This window comes from Diuraphis noxia, unplaced genomic scaffold (assembly GCF_037042655.1).
Source record: "Diuraphis noxia isolate RWA-SAM2 unplaced genomic scaffold, SU_Dnox_SAM2 contig0002, whole genome shotgun sequence".
NCBI classification, from domain to species: domain Eukaryota; kingdom Metazoa; phylum Arthropoda; class Insecta; order Hemiptera; family Aphididae; genus Diuraphis; species Diuraphis noxia.
This window is the reverse complement of record NW_028301712.1, coordinates 62,977,364-63,002,331: the sequence shown is the minus strand read 5'-3', so window position 1 is coordinate 63,002,331 and position 24,968 is coordinate 62,977,364. Positions and strand designations below refer to the sequence as shown.

The 24,968-nt window shown below is 28.1% G+C and overlaps 2 protein-coding genes across 3 annotated transcripts in view; one reads left to right on the top strand and one right to left on the bottom strand.

The window, feature by feature from the left end:
* Window positions 1-4,191: 4,191 nt before the first annotated feature.
* Window positions 4,192-6,070, bottom strand: LOC149058766 (uncharacterized). The gene is made up of 5 exons (XM_089220703.1): window positions 5,650-6,070; window positions 5,336-5,571; window positions 5,034-5,180; window positions 4,882-4,974; window positions 4,192-4,716 (listed from the first exon to the last, which is right to left on the bottom strand). The coding sequence occupies exons 2-5, from the start codon at window positions 5,557-5,559 to the stop codon at window positions 4,536-4,538; spliced, it is 645 nt and encodes a 214-aa protein (XP_089076829.1). The 5' UTR covers window positions 5,560-5,571; window positions 5,650-6,070; the 3' UTR covers window positions 4,192-4,535.
* A 1,636-nt stretch (window positions 6,071-7,706) lies between these two features.
* vg (transcription factor vestigial) overlaps window positions 7,707-24,968 on the top strand; it is a 35,013-nt gene continuing 17,751 nt past the window's right edge. Inside the window, exons 1-3 of one of the 2 annotated variants that reach the window (XM_089220570.1) lie at window positions 7,707-8,345; window positions 18,425-18,659; window positions 20,389-20,607. In XM_089220570.1, coding sequence (XP_089076696.1) covers window positions 8,217-8,345; window positions 18,425-18,659; window positions 20,389-20,607 — 583 coding nt within the window. In that variant the 5' untranslated portion in view covers window positions 7,707-8,216. The remainder of the gene's footprint in view (window positions 8,346-18,424; window positions 18,660-20,388; window positions 20,608-24,968) is intronic. The other variant, XM_015511703.2, reaches the window with a different exon arrangement.

Here is a 24,968-nt window from a genome sequence, read left to right as displayed (position 1 = left end):
ATAGTGTACAATCGGCTGTTAAATTTCAAAGATGTTCTAACATCTACCAGGGTCAAAATCTAACCTATATGGTTATTATTTTTGTGTCAATTGAAAATACTACACAAATTACCACTAGATCGCGTTGAGCCCAAAGTCTGCTATTATTTTAGATTTATGTTATGCACTTACGTTGTCAACGAAAAATTTATTTTAAATTCATTAGTTTAATAGGTCATAGAACATAGGTTATAGTTTTTTGCAGATTGTCTGCATATTTTTGAAGTATAATTATAATTATAATAAATATAATATCATATATTCTGTAGTTATGCATTATTATTTATATATTTGTGTCCGTCTACCTAGTATAACTTGTGCATATAAAGATTACGAATTTTCGCAAATTATTGTCAACGCAATAAACAAAATTGAAAATAATATTTGAACACCAAATAATTTAACGATGTTTATAATTTTGTAAAATACGTAAAATATGTTAATACCCATAATCATAATTAGTTTAAATTCAATAGTTGAAAATGTTATGTTTTGTGTAGATATGTAATATGTAATATATTAATACTCGTATAATATGATTACTATAAAGTGAGAGGCCTGTTCTCCTTGCCGTTTGTCTAAGGGGGAGGGAAAGGAAGTTTCTTTATATAATATAATCTAATATAATAATTAGGGCCCGGAAGTTCATGCATTTGCATGTTTTTTTTTTTTTGAACCATTAGATTTATTGCTAAGTGAGCTAGAAATGCATTCCAAGACAATACGAAAAACATATCAAAAGTTTATAGTGCATATTTTTGCATATTTAGTGATTTTTGAATTTTAGAGCATATTTCTTAAGTTTACAATTTTTAGAGCATATTTTATAATTTATAAAGATACAGTATAATAACTCGTAAATAAATAAATACATTTATATTGAGAGAACTTACTAGATATCCTTATATCGTATTTTTCAAATTTCCATTTGACATTAAAAACAATATTTTTCCCCAATTGGTTTTATAATATATTAATATATAAATACATATATATATATATATATATATATATATATATATATATATATTTATAAATTTTAACTACAGCTAGCTTTATCGGCTTTATCTTATTACGTCGATCGACGAGTGCGCCCGTGCTGAATTTAATGTGGTTAACTTGCTCAATATAATATTCTATTATAAAATAACCGCAAGACCGCGGCCAACGCACCAATTTCTACGGTTGATGTGTGGAGAGGAGCTTTTCGGTGTACAAAAATATGTTGGCAGATAACAGGCGGTCGTTCAAATTTGAGAATTTTTCAAAATCGTTGATTGTGAATTGTAATGTGTAAAAATGTATATTAATTAATAAAATAATGTTTTTAATTACCAGTCAAAGAAATTGAATTAAAAATCGTGAGTAGTATCTCATAAATTCATAACTAATATTTTTTTTTCCTCATATTTATAAGTTAAAAAAAAAATAAGAGTATATTTAAGCGCATATATCAGGATTTTTAAGCGCATAAGTGCATACATATTTCGTTAGTTTTTAGTGTATAAACTTCAGGGCCCTAATAATAATATATAAATTTTAACATATTATAGTTTGCTTGGCTAAACAAGATTTTAGATTCTAAGCTATAAGCGATGAATTTGATTTTACAATGATGGGTATCCGAATAAACTATTAGTATAGTTGAAAATATGCTCTAAATTTACATTTAGAGTGATTTCTTATGGAAAATTGGAAGATAGATTAAACGCGTTGAAGAAGATGCATACTGCTTCACATTTTAAAATTTATTTGAATACCAGGGGGCCTATTCTCAAAGGTATCGAAACCGGCTTTCGATCAAAAATTGGTCGAAAAGAACTCTGGTTTCGATTGTAAAAAAAAACACTATTCTCAAACGGTTTTCGACTACAAATCCGATATTACTATTCGATAATTTTCTACGATAGTGAATTAGGTGACGAAAACGGTTTTCGACACAACGGTTTTCACGTCATCATTTAATATTAGTATATTTTAATTTAGTATACTATTTATATTTAATCTACCTCCACGAACTGTAAAGATATTCGTTAACTTTGTATTAATAATACCTGTAAACAAGATAATTTAAGCAATATGGCATTAATTGATGACGATTTTGAAGTATATAATATGCAGTTAAATGCAATGAATATGGAAATATTTAACGATATGAACTTCGAAAATGAAGGAAGGCGAGTTTTAATACAAGAAGATCTTTTCGTCGGTAATTATATACATCATTTTAATTATTAATCAAGTAATATGATTCTTTACTTGCCGGTAAATATTCAGTTAAAATCGCTTCATACATTTTGAAGTGTAATACCTACATATTATAAATTGATAAATGTATTTATTCATATATCAATATAATTGCTTTATAAAAATCAGCTATCATATAATAAACATATTTAAATTTTTAAGTACTCTCTGACCGACAATTCATTGGAACCTATCGATTAAGTAAAGTTCTAGTGCAAGAGTTAACAAATCTTCTGACTCCTTTTATGAAAAATCCGAATACAATTGCTGGACTAAGTATCGAAAGAAAGGTTAGCCATAGAAAATTATAATACACACAAAAATAAGATGTATTGTTCAGTGCTTAACATTTTTATTAATAGTCCTTGGTATATGATAAGAAATTTAAAATTAAAGACTAAAAAGCTTGAGTCAGTAAACTTATGGTATTATTAAATAATAAAAATCATTATACTTAGATTTTGCTACTGCCTACTGCGCACTATTTTAAGCACTGTTATTTTTGATAGGTATATCATAGTATTTTCTGTTTTTATACCAATACTATTATTACATTGTTAGATATTGACAGCACTAAGATTTTTTGCAAGCGGAAGCTACCAGCAAGATATTGGGGAACATAGAGGTGCTTCTGTGAGTCAAGCTTCTGTAAGTAGATGCATTACTGAAGTAGCTAATGCCTTGAATGTTCCAGAAATACTCAACAAATATATACATTTTCCAAGTTCTGTTAGTGAACTTAAAGAAGTTCGTTTAGGGTAATATATTTCACTAAAATCTCAACTGTGTAATATTTAACTGAAGTAGGTACATTTATTTTTTTTGTTAAGTTTCTATGAAAAATTTGGAATACCAGGAGTAATTGGTGTCATTGATGGAACTCATATTGCTATTGTACCGCCCAATTTAAATGATCCCGTTTATCCTGAACATGTATACGTTAATCGAAAAGGCTACCACAGCATTAATACACAACTGGTAATTTTAAATATATAATATTATACATTTTGAAATTTAATAAATACCCATTTCAATTTTATTCATACAAAATTAAAAAGAATAAATGAATATTTTTAATCTTATAAGTTTGAATAAATAATATTATATAGTATACAATTTATACTATGTTTAATAAGATTTGCGATTCAAACCTGAAAATCTTAAATGTATGTGCAAAATTTCCGGGAAGTACTCATGATAGCCATATTTGGCGTCTTAGTCCTGTGTTAGGATTGTTGAAACATTTGCATTCCATCGGACATACATCTTGTTTTTTATTGGGTACATTTAATTTAAATTATTGATTACATAAGTACTATAAATGTAATTATTAGTAATTGTTGATTTACTTTTTAAAATAGGGGACTCTGGATATGGTTTGAGACCGTGGCTATTGACACCGTTAAGTGAATATCTACCAAATAGCACGGAAGCTAGATATAATACTTGGTTTTGTAGAACGAGATCAATTATAGAACGGTGTAATGGTGTTCTTAAAATGAGATTTAAGTATTACTCTATATTTACTCTAGAACTACCTGCCTACCTATAAACTTTTAATACATATTATATTTTTTTAGATGTTTACTTAAACATAGAGTACTCCACTACAAACCAGAAAAAGCTTCTAGTATAATTAATGCTTGCACTATATTACACAATATTTGCATAATCAACAATCTACCTCAAATCGATAATAATGATGAGTATTGTGAAAATGATTTAGGACTTTTAAATAATTATGCAGCTCCAAATGATCCAAATACAAATCGTATTAATTCAGAACTTATGGCAGGAAAACGTATGCAACAGCTAATGATAGATTCATATTTTTACATTTAGAGAATTATTCAATTACCAATTATCAATTACCTAATTGTTATTATAAAAATGAATAACTCAAACTTCAACAAAATATTATTTTTTATTGTATCACAAAATAAAAATAAAAATAAACATAAACATAAAAAATTAAATCTTTGTTCATTTATTTGTATCCTAAAAATATAATTGAGTATTAGGTAACTAATTTTTATAAAAGTTAGTAACAAATTACTTTTTTACTTTTACATTCAAACTAACATGGAATAATATTTTATAATATTTAACTGAAATACTAAAAATCAAGTAACATATTAATTATAAATAAGCAATAACCAGCTATATAAAATTTTAAAAACAAAATAAAAATAATACTTAGGTAGGTACAATTAATAATATGGCAAATAACATTTTTTTTTCAATATTAATCATTCTTTAAATTTACTATTAGCCTCCATTAAAGCAACTTTCTTTTCTTTTGCTATAACGATTCTTTCTAAGAGATTTAACTTTGCTGTATAATATGATTTAAGAATTCCATTTCTCTCTTCACTGGCATAATGCAATTGCATAGAAGCATCAGCAGATTTTTGAAATATATCAAGCTTACTAGAAAGAAGTTGAATTGTGTACCAGTTAAATAATTAATTGTATGCAAAACTAACAACAAATTTAGAAATATTCGAGTCATTTAACATGGATATCAACAAAACAATTTTGTATGAAATAAATAAACTTTTCAAGGAAGTTTTCTTATAAATGGGGTATGCTTACCTTTTTTTAACAGATAATTTAACAGGTTCTTCAATAATTATTTTGTCTTGATTAATAAAATTGCTAGTGTTGTCAATAACAATATTTTTGGATCTAAATGTAAAGATTTAAAAAAATAAATATTGAACCTAAAAAAATTTTATAGATATTACATTTCTATGGGCTTAGATGCAAACGCATTTAATGATGGCTGTAAATTTTCCAGTATTTTAGATGATGATGACTCAATTGGTGATGGTAAATCATCAGTGAATAATTCTTCTCCATGTACATTATCATAAGCAGATTTTACTAATGGCCTATACAATATATATAATATATATATACCTTTTAGATCTTATGATTTTATAATTAATATTGTATTTGTAAACAAGAAGTCATTATGTATTGATGAGATATTATTTTTTCAATAAGAAAAATCTAATAACAATAATTTATCATTTTTAATTCTTACTGTAAAATACTGCTATTTTCAGAATCAACTAAAAATTCATAACCGTCAAAATTAACAGTCGGTTCAATTGTATGTGGTTGTCCAAAAATGGGTACTTCTCCTATTATTTCAGTAATCTTTTCCTCTATCGGTGCTAGTGTGTTTTCTTGCTCATAACTACCTCCACCAGTTTTAGAAATACTTTTTTTAAGTCCAACACTTTTAGTCTTGGCATTACATTTCATATCAGTCCAAGTCTAATGGATGTTAAAAAAAGTATTTAGTATTAGTAATTAGTATATCTAAAAATTTGTCACAATTGAAATGAAAGTTACTTTTCTTCATTTTTCTGGAGTTTTTGTTGCACCTATCATTGAATTTAAATCTAACGTTATTTTTTGCCAAAGATGTTGGGCATTCTTGTGGGTGAAATTTGTGCTAAACTTCCCTTTTGTTAACTCTCGATGCATCTCTATAAAATCCACAAGACATTCCTTCTGCGCCAGAGTGACGGACTTGCCTTTAACTTTTTTCTCAGTACTCATAGTTATATTATGGTTATACTTAATATACTTGCAGTAGACAAATAAAAAACTAAATAGTAATAGTAAACACTAAGTAACTAGTAAGCACGTCACAGTGTCAAACAAATTTTAAATTTTAAATTAAATTTTTTATCAGCAATCAATTTGTGATAACAACTGAAAATTACATGGACAAAACAATGGTTTTATTCGATAATCGAAAAGTATATCGAATAAAATAATATTCGACATTCAATATTCGATAGTTGTTTCAGAATACGATTGATCGAATATAATGTGTCGAATAAATATTAATGATCGAATATTCACAATCGAACAGTTTTATTCGACCACTGCTTTCGATGCCTTTGAGAATAGGCCCCCAGTGTTTAATTTTAAAATCGTAATCGCTAGGTACCTATCAAGTGTCAACTGTTCGAATACCGTTTACGAAAGGTTAGACCTTTTTTTGGCACACTGTGTTTTTCTTTTTTTTTTTCGATACATGGGTTACATAATTTTAAATAAATATTTATAGCCTCAGATCTCAGTATTAACATTTTTGTATAGTTGCTGTTGAAAATATAACACGTGATACAATATCTACCTCTGTGAGCGTGACCTATTGAAATATTTGGAGCTTGTAATGAATAATTTGATACAAATCAGTAAAGCGAACATAATATTATATATACCTAGTAACGCATTTCATCGGAAATCATTTTTCTTTTCCACCTGCAATATTAAACTGTTAAAGTTGCCGATAATGATAATTATTAGGTAATCATTGACAGACTTTGATTCTTTGACTCCATTTAATAATGCATCATATTTTTCAATCGTTATGTATATACGAAGTGTTTTTATCATTTTCGCTTCGACAACACCATTAAAAAGTTTTTAAAAGGTTGTTTAATGTTTAAAAAAAAATATCTTAATTATTATATTATTATTTATTTTTGATTTATAATTTTATTGTTTTATACGTATGGTTTAGTAATAATTACATATTTATTTATTATCACATCATGTCATTTTGTCAATTAAAAATAATATCACAAATAAAAAATTGTAATCTATCAAAATGTAAGATATGTTTTGTTATATTCAGATGTCACGTTATCCAAAATGTTAATTAAAAAATTAACCCCCCCCCCCCAACCAAAGTTTAGGTCTAACTGTCTAAGTACGTCAGTTCTAGAGATAATAGTACCAATATAAACAAGATATACCTACCTATATGTCAGAATCAAATATCAATTGAAGCATATTGGAATTTGAGGCGTACCTATCTATAATACTGTTGTACTATATTTATTTTCTAATTATACTGATACAATTATAAATAATCTAAAGTTTAGGTTTTCAAATGAAAATCTTCAGACGGCTGAAGCTATTGAGAATTTTTTGAAATTTTAATAATAAAAACAGTCAACATTTTATTGATCATAAAAATAAGGTAGGTACATATTAAATAAGTAATTTATAGTAACTTTAATAACCAAGAACCTTTTTATTATTTGAGATCAGGAAAATGTTGTGATTTTCTATGGTTTCGGGATATAATAAATTATAACACGGAGTGCTTTAATATTATAATGCAACAATATCATAATATTTAATCCGTGACGATCGTATAGTGGTGGTGCGGCACGGTTGCATGGCGGAGGGTTGCGCAGCGACCTTGTCTGTACCCTACGGGTCCGGCCGACCGGACTCACCGACAAACGGACGAACCGACGGATGGACCGCCGACAGCGATTGGTCGGCGTGGTGGGCGTGTCGAGGGGGCGCTGAATAACCAAGCCTTTCCGACGACAGTGGCGACGGTACGCGGGCGCCGCACGAGGCGACGGAACTCTCCTCGACGTCGACCGTCACCGAAGACCGCAGTCCCCGCGCTCACGCTCACATATACGCATCTGTGCACCGCGTATATCATACTATATCGAGTCGTCGTTGTGATTTTTTTAAGTATTAATATTATTACATATTTTTGTGTTGTACAAAATCGTTTTTAACAATCGCCGTATTGTTTATTTGTCCTGTTTTTCCAATTCATCGAAGTGAGTGATTTTTTACGGATTTACTGTATCTACAGTGATTGCGCTGATTTCACATCGTCGTCGCTGCCGCTACCTTTGTCAAACATAATATACAGCATGAATATACCAGTATAAAATATATAATTTTTTAAGTTACGAAGGTACAACGTTCCAGCGGTTTTTTGGTTTTGATATTTAAATCGCGAGTTTATCTTCGTATTACTGTAATATATTATAGGTACGCAGTGGTTGTTGTGCGTGCTTGTTGGAACTGTTTTTGATCTATACGCGATATTATAAATAAATGTGTCGGGCGCGCGTCGAGTGCGGACTATGAGCTGCACAGAGGTTATGTATCAGGCGTATTATCCGTATCTGTACCAGAGGTCTTCGAGCACGACCGCTCCGCCTACTAGGGCGCCGCATCATCACTTCGCGCCGTTCACTCACCAATATGATCGGGTAAGTCATAACTCATAATATTGTCACTCACCTAACTATAATATACACCAGGAAATCTGGTAACATACAATTAGATTATATCTGCAGGCGCCTTCAATATAATACTTAGGGATCATCATTTTCATGGAAATGATAAACTAGGACGTCTAGGACTAAGACAATTTTGTGTTAGGGACCAAACCTCCAAATACTACCAATACTTATAGGCGTAGAATTGAGGTGTCTAGTGTGTCTATAAGACTAGATCTCTTGGAATTTTGTTTAGCCTTTCATTCCTTACATTTTTGAAATATATATGTTGCTGAGTATCAAAAACATATAATAGGCTTTACCATACTTACTCTGATAAATTCATCACACTACACCTATGCCAATGCTCGTTAGTTATTACTTATTAGCATAGTACTCATTACCTACTCACATCCTACACTATATTTTTCTATATTTTACTTACTAATCAATAAATTGTTCATTAGCATATATGTGTATTTATTTTTTAAATGCATATATTAATTATTATGGTTACTAACAGAATTAAAGATTTAATATTATCCTACATTTCTGCTGCCTTTACCATTGAACAATACAATCAATGTGTAAAAAAAGTCAGGTATTTTTAGAATATCTATTTGGTGAAGTAAGTTCCTATAGTTCTATCGTATCCGTGACTCATGCACATATGTGGACATCCCATTTCTATTCGTTATACACATAGGTTGTTGATAAAATCATTGTAGCTATAATTTTCCTAATTTAAGTCTTTTTCTTTTTTTCGTGATATCGACGACGCTGTCGGAACTGCTTGCGCATTACGCCGACAGCGTCGCCACCGTTTATTTCCTAATTTAAGCCTGTTTCATCTTGGCATTTTTGATGTAGGTAGATAATACAAATTAGGATTTTTATTTTATGTTAAAGTGTAATTTTGTAAATGTATACAGGAGAAAATACAACAAAAATAATAGGTACATGTAAATTGGTTAAGTTTTTAAGGTATTGTGTATATGAGTCAAATATTCGCGGAACGTCGCTTGATTTAATATTTATGTATAGTTAACTTAATAAAGTTTAAGTACCAACTACCAAGACTTTACTATCATGTATTTCTAAAATACCGCCATAGTATAACTAAAGATCATACCTTTAGATTTTAAAAGTATACCTCACCCACCATGATAGAATTATGTTCATCTGACACCAATCAATACTTTTTTTTGTGTTTGAGTAAGTATAGATATAGGAAACTAGGAACTGCAATAGTAAAATGTTAATGTTAATGTAATATTATATTGTATATGCATATAGGTATCGCTGACTAATGAATATTTATATAGGTACCTACTACCACCCTAAATATAGTTAGTAATATAGTTAGGTTGTTTAAGCCCAAGGACGGGTCTTACCATATACCAAAGGGGCGGGGTGGGTGATGTTTTTCAGTCGTTTATCAATAAATTATTATTCATAGGTAGGTCAATTATATTTAAGATCCAACCTTTTATTTTCATTTACAAATAATAACTATAATCTACTTTTCAAATCAAAGTTTAATCAAATAAATTATTCAATAGTTTATCTCGTTCTTTATTACACATAATCATATAAACATATAGGTATATTAAAGTAATACAAGGAAAAATAGCTCTAAATCCATATTTTATTTTATTACATTTGATGACGACAATCCGGTATTGGAATTTTAATTTAACTTTTATATTTTATAAGAATCGTGGTGAAATTCAATCATACCTAAAATTATAGTGATGTCCTGAACGTTGATTAGAGCAAATCGAATCTAAATAGAACCTGCATTTTGAACCAGCATTGAATTGAATCATTCATAAATATGGATACCTATTTATATTCATAGGTAATCAAATCGAAAAATCAAAAATGTTTTTAAGAAGAATAATGTATTGTCACTATCTTATAAAACTATACACACCATATAGGTGGAAAATTTACGTTAAGTAATTCCAAGTGCATGTTTTAATTCGATGTGTTATATTGAATTGATCTATTACCTATTATATACATATAGGTAAGAATTGTATCTGCAGTTGTCTTATGTCAGATTTTGTTTCTATATTTAAGTTTCAAAGGAAAATATGAGCATTTTCAAATCGTTATATTTCACATACTCATATCTTGCTTAAAAATCACAATATAGAAAAAAAATACTAAAATTATTAAATAGATAATACCTATTTTAAATTTTTACTTTTAGTTTCGATAATAAGTCAAATTGATCTTTTAATATAAATAACTACATTAAATGTTTGTAAAACTAAGACAACACAGCATGTGGCATCCTCTTACGTATTCTAACTTATTCTATAAACGTAATTTATTTTTATTGTTTTCATTTGTTTCACATAACTGCATCTTATTATGCAAAGTTAATATTTAGTCATCAAAATGAAAAATAAATCAGGTATAAATAAATATTGCTATTAAATAAAATAAATTATAGTTATATATATTAGGCATTGGTTCGGTTCGATTATTTTCTCAACTTTCAGTTTGTTCGAACCTAATTTAATAACGAATTAGCTGTTCGGTTCATTTTAAAAATCGTACTGTTCGGTCTATACCTAACTAAAACGAATAAAAATATGTAATTGAATGGTTCCTACTAATGTAGTAATAATATCTAAGTAATAGCTGCTGGTAGTTAATAACTAATAACCAAGAATTTGATGAATAATAACTAATAAATGGCAATACTATTTCAGATATAGGTAGTATGTATATTTGTATTTTGTATTGTGTTTATATTGTAATTAGCACAAGCCCTGCATATTTAAATTTAAATTTTATTATCTCTATGTGGTTACCTTAATTTTTTTTTTTTAATTTTCACCGAATACTAAAATTGTTTTTATTGATTAATGTAGGTAAGTATAAAAAAAAATTACAATTTACAAGTTTTATCAATTCTAAGGCCACAACAAATATAAAAATTGTTATTTATCAATATTTCACAAAAGTTTATTGAACTTTATAATTTATATAAATTCCGAATTCGTATTTTGAGGTACTTACTCACCAGTGACGTACTCAGAAAAAAATTTTGGGGGGTTCTTTGAAAATTAGTTGTTGATAAGTAGATCTTTTTTTTTAATAAACATACGATTTTTTTCCATGAAAATTATCTATGATATTATTTTAAATACAAACATTGATAGTGCATAAACAATTCAATAAAAAAAATCTAATATTCGTGTATTTTTAGACACTATTTTAAGAATATCCTTACAATTAACTTCTATATTAAATAAATTATTTTAATTTCTTAGTATTACATTTCAATTCTGCTCTAGCTAGTTTTTCACAAACACGATGTAATATTATACCTGTTTATCAAAATATAATAAGACAATCAAAATTGAAATAGAATAAGTAAATAACCATACAAAAACCAAATATTTCGGGGGTTGTTTTACCACCCAAAACATCCCCCTGTGTACGTGCCTGTTACTCACTCAATAAATATAAATAATCCAAATTTATTTTTGAAACATAATTCTGTTTTTAAAATCGTAAATTCTCACGAAAAATATATAGTTTAGATAATAGGCATTATAGTAGAATATATTTTATATTAGACGGTTAGACAATTTTAAAACAAAATGTAAATACCTTCGTCTAAGCTATTGTAATTTATATTACTATATATAGTACCTAATATTGCATTTAAAGAATTATACATATTTTTAGCTATACAACTTTTATGGAGATATAATATAAGTTATGTATGCTATTTGCTATTTAATATCCATTTCTTCAAATGAAAGACTACATTACATGCTGAAATTTTAATCAAATAAGAAATAACTATTAATGGGTAAAATAAAATAATTTATTACCATAAGTATTTTCTATGATATTGTAATTATGTAGATAAAAATGTTTGTTTCAATTGTTTAAATTTGTATTGCACTATCCGGGGGGTCTGTATATAATGTGTAAAATACTAAACATTGAGTCAAATTCGCAAGTAGGTAAATGTTAGTAGGTATCAGTTGTGAAAAAAGGTGGATAAGTTTATATTGCAGTATAAATACATAAAACAATACAATATTTTTTATTGTACTCTGATATTTACTATTTTAATTTTTAGAAATAAATAAAATAAAATAAATAAAAAATATTGTTTCCTTAATCAATCAAATAATGTTTAAACAATCATCATAGGTATTTCAGTATTTGTTAGGAATAATATGTTAATTGATATAATTTAATTTGGATCACAGTCTATATAATACGATATTTCAATTTTTAGGATATTTAGTATTATTTGTAAAATTGAGTCTTAAGTTTTAACCTCATAACTGTATACACTATACAGTGTGTATTATTTATTACCGTGTTACGGTAAAAATTTAACCACTTCCATTAAATAATAAATATCATAATACAGTTTTAGTGAATGAACTATATTGATTATAAGTTCTTTAATAATTTGCATTATACCATTTAATAATATACATTTTTATTTAATCTATATTATGCTCATCCTGATAGTTTTACCTGTACCGAACTCCAGCTTTACAAGTTGATTATTTTCCATTTATTATTAGGAGTAATTAATTTACATCGTATTTGGATAGCTTTTTATATATGCATGCACAGTTGTATATCTAGTAAAAATACATTTTTCATTTTGTTATTTTTTTAAAGCATTCATTGTATTCAACTGATAAATACATATAAATAATTTTCATTAACCATTGCAAATAATAAAATAAAAAATATTTTGATATTACTTCCATCAATCGACTTTTGAAAATTGACTACTCGCCTTGTTATATTGACCAGGGTTGGTAAATTGAGTCCCAAATGACCCTAACTCGGTAAATTGAGTCCCGGAGAAAAATAGATAGTAGGTAAGTTGAGTCCCGGAAAAAATAAGGTAGTATAGGTAATTTAAGTTGCAGGGAAAAACGATTTATATGCATTTAAAATTTAAAATATGCACTGTAAAATTTTTATTTGTGATTTGTGGACAATTCATTGACATTCTATCGTTATCAAAATAGGAATATTTTCAATTCATCCACGATGTTTTATGAAAGATACTATACATTTTATTATTGCGAAAACAATAGCTATTGTGTATTAATTTTAGACAATTTTGGTTTAGATAGCAATAAAAATCGATTGTTTAAATTATTATTTGATTTGTTTAGGGCTTTAGGCATTAAATATTTTGGTTATTTTTGGTTGAATTTATCTAAGATCCAATCCATGGGTTTCAATATTTTTGTAAGTCTCACAAATAAACAGATAGGTATATATCTAACACGAATAACAATACTGTTACATTCTCATAATACATTTTTAATTTTACAACAGCGAAATGTTCTATAGTAACAAATACGGCTTGGTGTAACGTTTGGATCTTTTATTACTTAATTATATATAATATAATATATACTTAATCAAGAGGTATAATTAAATCATAATTTTATTTAGAACTATGAAATTTTTTTCATCCTTTTTTATTTTGCCTTGGTTTTTTAAAATTACATAACTTTTATTTCAGAATAATTTTTAATTTTGTAGTATTTCTTTAATAATTTATTTACCTTAATGATTTCTACATAATTGCTTTTGAATGCATCGTAACAAATAAAAATAAGAAACCTATTTAAGGTATGCTGCACAACATATTTATAATTTGATTACTCGAAAATTATCAACATTTAACAATTTAAAATTTAACATACATTTATACAAGGACAATCAAGCACAATATACTACCTACTTAGGTATAGTATACATTTATTGGTATTTGCCCCTGTGAGTTAAAAATGAATAAACATGTTTGTTTTTATATTCATAAACTAACGACCTCATAATGCTTGAAAAATATTTTATTGTACAAGACTTTGACAGAGAAGTAATTTATACTGTTGAACTTTTAAAATTATTCTCAATAATAACGTGGATCATTGTAGCACGTGTTCCCGCTGCAGCTACTCAGTATAGTATGAAGTGGTATAGATACATTATTATTATATTTCAAACACGTCCTGACAGTAAACACACAGATCTAATCAAACGCGATATAATAATAATTAAATATATATATTGTATGTACATGATTTCTACTTCTTTATGGGTTTAGTTGAGCACGCTTTATAAAATCGTTTTCTTGGTTGATCATTACCTATTTTTGATGTAGGTATTCATATACTGTATAGCATATAAACTGGGAACCGGTTGTTTTGGAAAACTTGTCTTTTTAAATCCAACACAGATAGAGAGAGAAAGATGCTAGTTAATGTCTGTCGATTAAATTTGATACATGTTAACAAGTGCTATTATCCTTCAACAAAAATACGTGCTATTGACAATTATTAACAAAATCCAAATGCTATTGTACAACATAGGTAAGTATAAGTAAATAGAATGTTTATTAGAACTCTTATTTATTTAATAATATTTACAAACCTAATTTATCGAATTTATCATTATACAATATATTCGTATATTATGCAGTATTATGTCATATAAGTTCCGTATCACCAAGTATCGCTAGACAAATTAATATTATACTTAAATGAGTTTTTTTAGCAGTATTTTTTTCAGTAAAATTTTAATTTAAAACATACATTTAAAAAAAAGTATTTTATGCAATGAATGTTTAAAGTAGCATTATAAAAGATGTTTAAAATCAGTATTTAATTAGAGATGGAAACCTAACTAATATAATAAATATTATATACCGATTTGGGTTCGTTAACATCAGTAAAGCATAATATATAATTATATATATTATATTATTTATCATTCAAATACAGCTTGTACTCTTCTTTATAAGTAATTACTACTTAGCAATTACATTGAATATGACATAGAATAATAAGGTACCCAGTTATTTACATCACTATTAGGAAGTAGGTATAGGTACTTACTACCTACTAATTCACTAAGTCAAATTTATTAAGTTGTTTTTTTTACTTAAGATTCTGCTCATGACTTCATGAGCACAGTGGATATCTATACCTACTGCAGATACATTTTGTATTATTATAGCTGGTCTTGTAATGAAAAGTTTTTCATAATTTCCCCTTAATATGTATAGATTAGAAATTTGACATAGATACCTACTAGAATTTAAAGATGTGGAAAGAACAAAAATTATTAATTGTGAGGAATTATATATAGGTATAGGTATCTAGGTGAGTAGATTAAAATTTGCAATACTATAATGACCGTGATAATAACTTAAATATGTAGAAATATTTCTGAATTTATATCAATTTTAAATTCTGTATTTACATTTTAATCGTAATGTATATAGAATGGTTATACTAAGCATAAAACATTGGCCTATCCTAAAATGTTTTTTTTTACTTAATTAAGTTTACATATATATAACAACGAATAGGTAAGTCATTCACTCTAATATGAAAACTGACAAATCTCAATGCAATTTACTGAATGTAAGTTTGTACGTTATTAATTTATAAGGCACAGACAATATATATATATATTATAGACAGAGACGCGTTTTCATAATTTATTTAGACGTACCTATATATCAATAAATATTAAAACGAGTTTTAATAATTAATTAATTAATAATATCATAATGTGATGATAAGAATACATTTAGGGTGGAAATAAAAACAAGTTTATTCAATAAAATATTTACGTTAAAATTTGTCTGTGACGGTTGTGAATTATTTGTAGCATGTTGAATAAATAGGATAATATTATTGCTAAGGGAAAATTTATACGACACGCGCAGGTATCGGCGTATTATTTGCCGTTGACAACCTTCTTGATACGTGATTGTATTGAGTAATAATGCTCTGTTTCAATATATTGTTACTTGAGATAGAAAGTGTTATCAGTAATTATAATTTAAGATTTTAACTTACGATTATATACAAAATATGTTAATGAAAATATGGTAAGTTCTGATTTGCTATACACCCAGGATATCCCTAGTCTCGTTGTTGAATGGTAAATGCTCTCAACAATATCTAATACAATTTTATAGATGATTTAGTTTAATATAATATCATATGGTATATCTATTATGTAATAATAGATACTATTTATTAAGTAGATATATATTAATTATTATAATATTACTATATGTTGGTCATACAGGGTGATTGATTTATCAAAGAACACTCATTATTTAAAATAGTATTTACTTTTTTCAAAATATTTTTTTACATAGTTTCGAGTTGTTAAAAAACCAACGTTTTTATTAAAAAAATTATATTTTTAAATATTTTTTATCCTTAGCATTTTTTATGTTTTTTACTTTTTTGAATGACATCATAGAGTTTTGATTTCATATTCCAAAGCAGAATATTTTTCTAAGTATTTTGATTCATAAAAATCGAATTTAGGACGAGTAATTTATGAGTTATAAGTATTTAAAGTTTAAATTGGCAGAGTGGAGTGGTACGGGGTTACCCCTCAAAATATTTGTCTACTACTCCGCTTGTCTAAACTTTAAATACTTATAACGTTATAACTCATAAACTACTCGTCCTAAATTCGATTTTTATGAATCAAAATACTTAGAAAAATATTCTGCTTTGGAATATGAAATCAAAACTTTTTTAAATAATGAGTGTTCTTTGATAAATCAATCACCCTGTATGGGATAATATTATTTATTTAGTACCTATGCATACAGCACATGAAAAAATAACTCTTTTAGTTACAATTAAATCATTAATATAAAGTTATCGCAGTATAATACTGTGTTTTATTACAAAGAATAACAAAGTTTATACCTTTGATTCTATTTTGGGAGTTCGATATAGTTCTAAAGGTCGTGTGAAAATATTTCTTCAGGCTCATATTGTAGGGAGAACACAACGAGTGGACGTGAAATAAATATTCAAGTGCATATTATAACGTGATGTACACGAAAGAAACATTTGAAATATTTTTATATGGACCAAGTTGTAATGAACAAATTGGAATGGCTGAGATGAGTGGGATTCCATATCTCCGTGCTACCGTGTCGTAGCGGCGCCCTTATTAAAAAGAAAAACCAAACCGAGACATAATAATATTATACTCGTTGTCATAATAATAATACCATATTCGTGGAAATTCTCGCCTGTTCCCTTATAAAACGTGGAAAATCGTATTTTAAATCTTATATTTAAATCAACAATATTGTTGTGTATGTGTTACCATGTAACGGGATCCGGTGTATAGGAGAGATGAAAAAAAAATATACTATTTGTACAAAAAAAGTATAAAAAATTACTACTCGCTGTAAAGTTTAGTGTACGTACAAATACTGTGTTATAAGTATATACAGGTATGTATCCATGTTGATTTATGGTCATCAGAGGCAGCCGGTGTGTGCCGCGGGACACGAGGAATGCTCTTTTAAGTCCGACCCGACTCTGCATTCCTATACTGTATCTGGTCCATCTTACAATTTATTCTTGTTTAGGTTTTTTCATTCTTTTATTATTGTTTTTTCCTTTTTATTTTATATATTCTTTCTACAATAGACTGTTATATTATACGAAAGGTAATATGATGATAAGACAATTGATGTTTTTCGGAAGAAAAAAGTTCGGGCTACCACTTTTTTTAATCCTCGTGTCCTTTACACTCAACCGGTTTCTTAGCACTCGTTCGATTTGCGTTGTGTAATAATAATAACTAATATTAATTGGCCATCATTAGTCTAAAAGACTAAGCCGCAGAGGTGGATAATCGAATACTTTATCCAATCAACACGTATATACGTAGTCAATAGTATTGATTTTATAATAGTAGATTTAAAAACAATAATTATTATTACTTATTACCTATATTATTACATATCGTTAAATGATAAATATGATTATATCTCGATCTAATATTGCTTTACTATCTGTTCTTAGCACTGTAACACATAGTTAAAAAATAATTTCACCATACTGACGACCAAGGTCATATACAGCTATAATATTTAGCGTTACTTCTGATTGTCAAGAATATACAGTATATTTTAATAATCATATAAATTACCTACCTGTATAATGATAAATATAATATATAATATTGCATTATTAAAATTACGCATTTGTTTACAGTTAAGAGCATTGGAAACTCACCAACAAGCGTCCACATCTTCACCGATTGGCGGCGGAGATTCACCGGCGAACAGATGGACAACCATTGCAGATCATACCGACTCACATCACAGCAGCGTCGGATCCGGAGCATCCAGTGTGGGCCCTGTTGGTGGCATTGCCAGCCCTGCATCCTCTCCGGCCACTGCCAATAGTGTTTCGGTGGTACACAAAGAAGAAGACACATCCAGAGACGGTAATGATATGATAAAACTGCATTATAATAATTAACTTTTGTGCAATGTTGGAAGTCTCGAAATACACGGATAAAGTGGCATTGCTGTGTACAAACTACAAAGTAAAAATCGTTAGGTATTTATTTATAAATTGGTTATAATATTATAATCCTATAATTTGTATAAAAAGATTCATAAAAGCAAAATATATAAGCTGTGATAAAATGATTAAAAGTTGATGGTCAGTTCATCAACAAACTTATAAGGCCAATGTAAGAGTAAAAAATAAAATAAGTATAACTATTATGCACATTTATTACACGTTTTGGATATGTATAACTATATTTTAAGTTTTTCAGCTAAACAATCCATTGTTTAAGTTAAAAGCTACTGATCAAAATAATTAATGCACTGTATTAACAATATGTTCTCTCTTAATATCACTCTATTATAGACTAGGTATAGCTATTGATAATAAAATGTTTATCGATTTATAACGACTCAATAAAGAAATCTAAAATGTATATATATATATAAATTTATTATATCCCGTGAAATCAATTACTATATTACGGTGTACGAGCTGTTTGTATTTTTCATAACTGTTAAAACAATTAAAAAAAACTATTTTCTTATCAAACAGTTCATGCAGACTGTAAAAGAATGATGTATGCGTTTGCGATTAAACATACCTTGTACACTACTCCGATATCCCAACAAGTCATGCATATCGATTGTTTTAGCAGTCGCTAATTCGCTATACATCGCTTTAGTAAGTATATAATACTTGCAGCCCCGTTTCATAATATATAACATATTACATAAAAGATAATATTAGGCTTCAAGTAAATGTAATTTATATTTTCATAAAACTCGTATTCTTAAGGTTTATAAAAATAATGTAACTTCTAACTTAATTATATATTTAAATATACATGCATACCTACTTGAAGATATAACTTTAATATTTAATATTATTTTAGACACTGATATTAGTGATTAGCTTGTATTACGTAATATCATATGATCTATCTTATTAATAGGTATGCATTTGTGAATTCATATTTTCATTCATGTAATTCATGTATTTATAACCAACCATCTAAGTACTATACAACTAAACTAAATTTAATTTAAAAAAAAAATTATACTTTAGAATTTATAAATGTTCACCTATAACTAATTAGGTAGGTGTTTATTTTTGAAAATGTTTTAAAGTAGTAGGATGTTTTGTAGTTTAAAAAAAATATTTAAGCTATATAATTCAGCTCTTAAACAAAGCATGATGTATACGTAAATATCCTTAAAACACTTAGAAGCGTTCACAAAGACAATATTCATCGCCCTAAAGCATCCTCTTCAATTAAAGTGCCCAAGGATGCTTTATCATCGTGATATTGAGATTAATCTGCTCTGTTGTCTTGCAAAACACAGAGGCGTCTTAATAAACATTATTTTATAATATACAATGCATAATTGTGGTACATAAATCCTCCTTTTTCAGAAGTTTTATACCGAATTGTAATTCAGTCCACGGTGACTTAACGAGGTGGTAATGTATTCAAAAGAGGGATAGTTTTAAACAGTTTTTTCCTTGTTGTTTATGTCGTTAACGGAATTAAGACGAAAACGGAAAATGAGACATAATGAACAGATTATGATGATGGATTTAAAAAGTTTTATTTTTTTTTACTCTCAAAGACAGTTTTTATTTATGTTTTTTGGTGCTTGGTATTGTTTTTTTTGTAGATGTTCGCACTGAAATGGATGAGGACGAGGACAACGTGCAGGACGACTCAAGAACGCGTGGGGATAGGCGTGCCGCCGCACACGCGCAATACGTGTCTGTAAATTGCGTGGTGTTCACCCACTATACCGGTGACGTTGCCAACGTGGTAGATGAACACTTTTCCAGGGCGTTGAACAGCGATCAAAAACTCAACAACGCCCATCAAACGTCGACCAAAGGTGAGTCCCTCAAAAGTTTTAATTTCAATTTTAACGTTAGATATATCAGTAAAGTATGAAAACATAATACAATATAGTTTATATGTACAACATACATGTCTTGATACTAAATGTTCTTACTACTTTTCGACGATTGGTGAATTCAAGGGGTAGCGACGTCCTACAAATGTGTAAACCAACAGTGTATACAAAGTTGCACCTATATATTCAGATCGATTAGTGACTTTTAACTAAGGCATTGAGAAGATTTACTAAGAGGAGAAGTAGGTATATAATAGCGATACATCGTAGGAATTTCTTTTCCCCGCTCTCCTCAATCTATAAGATATACCTAGTCTATATAGTGTTATATTATTTTCTTTAAGTCTGCCGCGCGTTAAACACATAAACCGCCGGTGACGTCGAGAATGACCTTATGACTGAGAATGCGTTTTCGCTTTGGAGTGAAAAAACTTAACGTCTTAGACCGTATAGCTGTTTTTTTTTTTTTTTTGTATTTCTCTCGAAAAATTGTTCTTCTGTTCCATCCCGCGAGTCACGGTGACACATTATTTATTGTTATATATACTGACCGCGTGAGAATTTAGCATTATTTTAATAGGTTTTTAATTAGTACAAGAAAACTCTTTCACTTGTAAAACACCTCCTACAAGAATGTGTCTTCCGTCGCGAATAAACTGGTTCTCCGCACAACTATCATATACTCACGCATACACACACTCACATCACGAGTACTACGTATACAAGCAAATGCGCGCTTGAGCGTATATGGTATAACACATGCCAAACTCGCGTCGGCGATACGTTACTTACTTTTTATGATATCGTTAGACATTGTCAAGTACCGGGACACTAATTGCGAGTACTATTTATTACAGCCAAATATAATGATATATGTGTTTTGCACAGTAAAATGTTAAGGAATGGATTCTGATTGGTGCTATCCTTAATTTATAGTATCCATCTTAACTAACTTTTATGATTATTAATGCCGTATCTGAAAAGACGGGTACTAGTTTCGTCCCAGTGCGTCTCTTACAAACACAAAACATCACATTGGCTTTCCGCGCATGAGGTAGCAAGTATAGATCAGTGAGCTAAGCTAAGCTCACTTTTATATGCTGAGAAACCATCAATATTTTGCGTTAGCACTGTAAATGCCGAGACATTAACAGAAGTTGGTCCTGAAAAGGACCGTTTTGAGGAGCTATTTGGCATTTTTTAGCTCTGGTGTTGGCAGAATTAGTCAGCTGAGAGAATACAGCATTAACAGGGACACCACGTGAAGGTTTCTGCCTCGCCCCCACTTTTATGATAAAAGCGTATCATTTTATGGCAAAATATTTTGCTTAAATAAATGTAAATAATTATATGATTATCAAGACTTATTTGTTTTAGGTCAATTTATTATGACTTATAAGACCTAATTTAATACCTACATTTTGAACATGGTTTTAGAAAATACCTATAATATTAAAATACCCTTAAAAATATATTTGGACTTTAATAGTGTAATAGGTATATTTAAATAATTTCCGATAATTAACCATTTGAAATCAATAAAACTGCATGAAATATTTATAAGTAAGGCCAGAATTTATACGCATTAACATATTTTTTCCCTTAAGTTCAAATTGATTGGTTGTCAGATTTGTCACAATTTGCCTTATTCTTAATTAAATAGAACCATTGTTTTTGCATATTTTGCATATTTATAGATTTTTGAGAATTTCGTTTATTTTACTAATTTTTAAACTTAAATTTTAATAAAAACCACACTATCTCTTGATGGGAGCTTACAAATTATTTTAATGTGCAAGATAAACTGTATACATGTAATGATGAGAGGGTAGTAGAATTTATAAAAACTACAATGGACTTGGTACTAAAGAAGAAAAAGAGATTCGAAACACTTTTAAAAATTTGTAGCATTATAAACTGTGAATATGAAACTGGAGAAAAAGGTGTTAATACTAAAGCTCCGAGAAAAATCGTGTCATTTAAATATTCTCTGATAACGTCGTGTTATGTGAAATGAGTTTTAGTCAATAATAGTAATCTATTCTAAATTCAAATCGCCGATCGCTTGTAATTAAAAATTTGAAAGATTGTAATAGTATAAACAAATATTTAATGCAACAATAACATGTTACAAAAAATAATAATTCTAGTAATACTAAAAATTTGTTTATGCATAATTTGGCTTATTTTGGCATATGAAATGTATAATTTACATTTTTTTATTGATTAAATCTTAACCTTATAAATAAACTGTAACATAAATAAATTAAAATATAAACCAATAAAAATCGAGTTGGTGTGGGGTGTCGGGTGTAGGTTTAAGTAAAATATAATTTCTAATAATAATAGGCTAGTTATTTAATTTGATTATTTAATGTTATTAATATCTATAGCTGGTACTTAAAATAATTAATAACGCTATATAGAATACTATGCTCACAGACTGATTATACTTCACTGATAACAAATTATCGTATTATCGTTTAAAATATAATAATATGTTACACTTATTATTATTTAGATATTTTATTCATGTTGTGAACACTGTGATTGTATATATATTGTTAAAACATAAATACGCTAGTAACGTACCGCTAAAATTGTTCACCGTATAATGTTTTTTGTATACCGAGTATACATTGTTTATCCACCACTGATCAAAACACATAAAAAAAAAATACAAGAAATAATGTGATTAATTTAACCTAGGGTCACCTCCCAAAATCCTGTTAGAGATATAATCACACTCTGTCGTAAGATCAAAATATATGTCGTAAATCCATAAAAAAAAAAAAATAATAAGAAATATTGGAAACCACACTATATAACACTATACCTACTGATACAACGTTTAGATTATAATATATATTGTATATATCCACTCATTTCGTAGTAAAAATATTGTGAGAAACAGAGAAGCAAAAAGTAATTATTAAAATTATTGTAATTAGTAATTACTATTTATAAATTAAATCGTTACATTTAATTTATAAATAATAAATTCGCGTTCATAAGTAACAAAGGATTTCTAGATCTTCATATCTTTACAATAATAGTACAGCACAGACGCTGAGATTCCATATTATAATTTTATGTAGGTATAATAAATCTATATATATATATAAATAAAATAAATCTTATATATAGATTCAGGTTGGTATACGGTATACCTCAATGTCTGTTGATATGTCTCTAATAAGAAATCTTTGACTTTAATAACTATTCTTATAATCATTTTTGTACCTATTACCCATTTTTAGCTATAAACATTTAAAATGTTTAAATTACGAATATATCACTATATCAGTCAATTAAATTTTTCTATAAACCTTATCAGTAGAACCTGAAGTCACGTTCGATTAATTTTTGCTATTATGCGTGTGTATATATTTTAAAAATATCTTGACATATAATATACGCTCATTAATTAAAAATATTTACAGTATAATATTATAAAAGTTCTATTATTTCCTTTTTAAAATTGATGATATAATTAAATAATTATCAAGTGTTTGTTTTTATTGGAAAAATTAGTTAAATTTTAGGATTCTGAGCGGAGCAATGTTCATGCATGTCATATTGTATATAGTGCGTTCCATAAGTTTTGAGATAACCATTCTAAAATTAATACTAGTATTTAGATAATTATGAAATTCTGGTAAATTATTACGATAACACCTAAAAACCTTTTGGATCGCCTCTGTAAAAGAATTGTACGCGTTAGGCCCGCTTTGGTGGAAAGATCGGTCTTTTGTCATGCTGCACAATAACGCTCCAGCACACACCCCATACATTGTCACTCAATTTTTGGCCAAAAAAATGGTTCCCGCCCGCCCACCACGCTCCATGTTAACCAAATTTGAGTTCTCCGGACTATTTCTTGTTCCTAAGGTTGAAGATAGAGCTCAAGGGGCACCATTTTGCCACCATTGGAAACGATTCAATAAGCGATGACCCAAAAGTTCAAGAACATTCATGAAGCTGATTTTTTACGGGCAATGGAAAAATTGAGTGATTGTGCAAGAAAGTGTATAGAATGTAATGGTGAATATTTTGAATAAAAAATTGCTTAAAACATTTTTTAACTGTTTTTTTTTGTAACATCAGTAACCTTAGTCACAAAACTTATAAGACGCACTGTGTATTATTGTACATATGTATACTATATAGTATATATACCTACCTATTATATATTTCATTTACAATGATATGTATTATCCTGTTCTATAAAAAAAGTTTTTTGAGCCTGTCATCAACTTTTATAGCACTAAAAATTCAACTTCCAACCATAATGGTGGTTCATGGTACCTAATACATTGGATTTAGTCGATATTTTATGG

Coding starts and splice junctions, on each gene's coding strand:
- LOC149058766 (XM_089220703.1), bottom strand. CDS start 5,559: ATGAAATGTAATGCCAAGACTAAAAGTGTTGGACTTAAAAAAAGTATT. Junction 5,181..5,335: donor GAAAATAGCAGTATTTTACA/GTAAGAATTAAA, acceptor TATATTGTATAG/GCCATTAGTAAAATCTGCTT. Junction 4,975..5,033: donor GCATCTAAGCCCATAGAAAT/GTAATATCTATA, acceptor CTTTACATTTAG/ATCCAAAAATATTGTTATTG.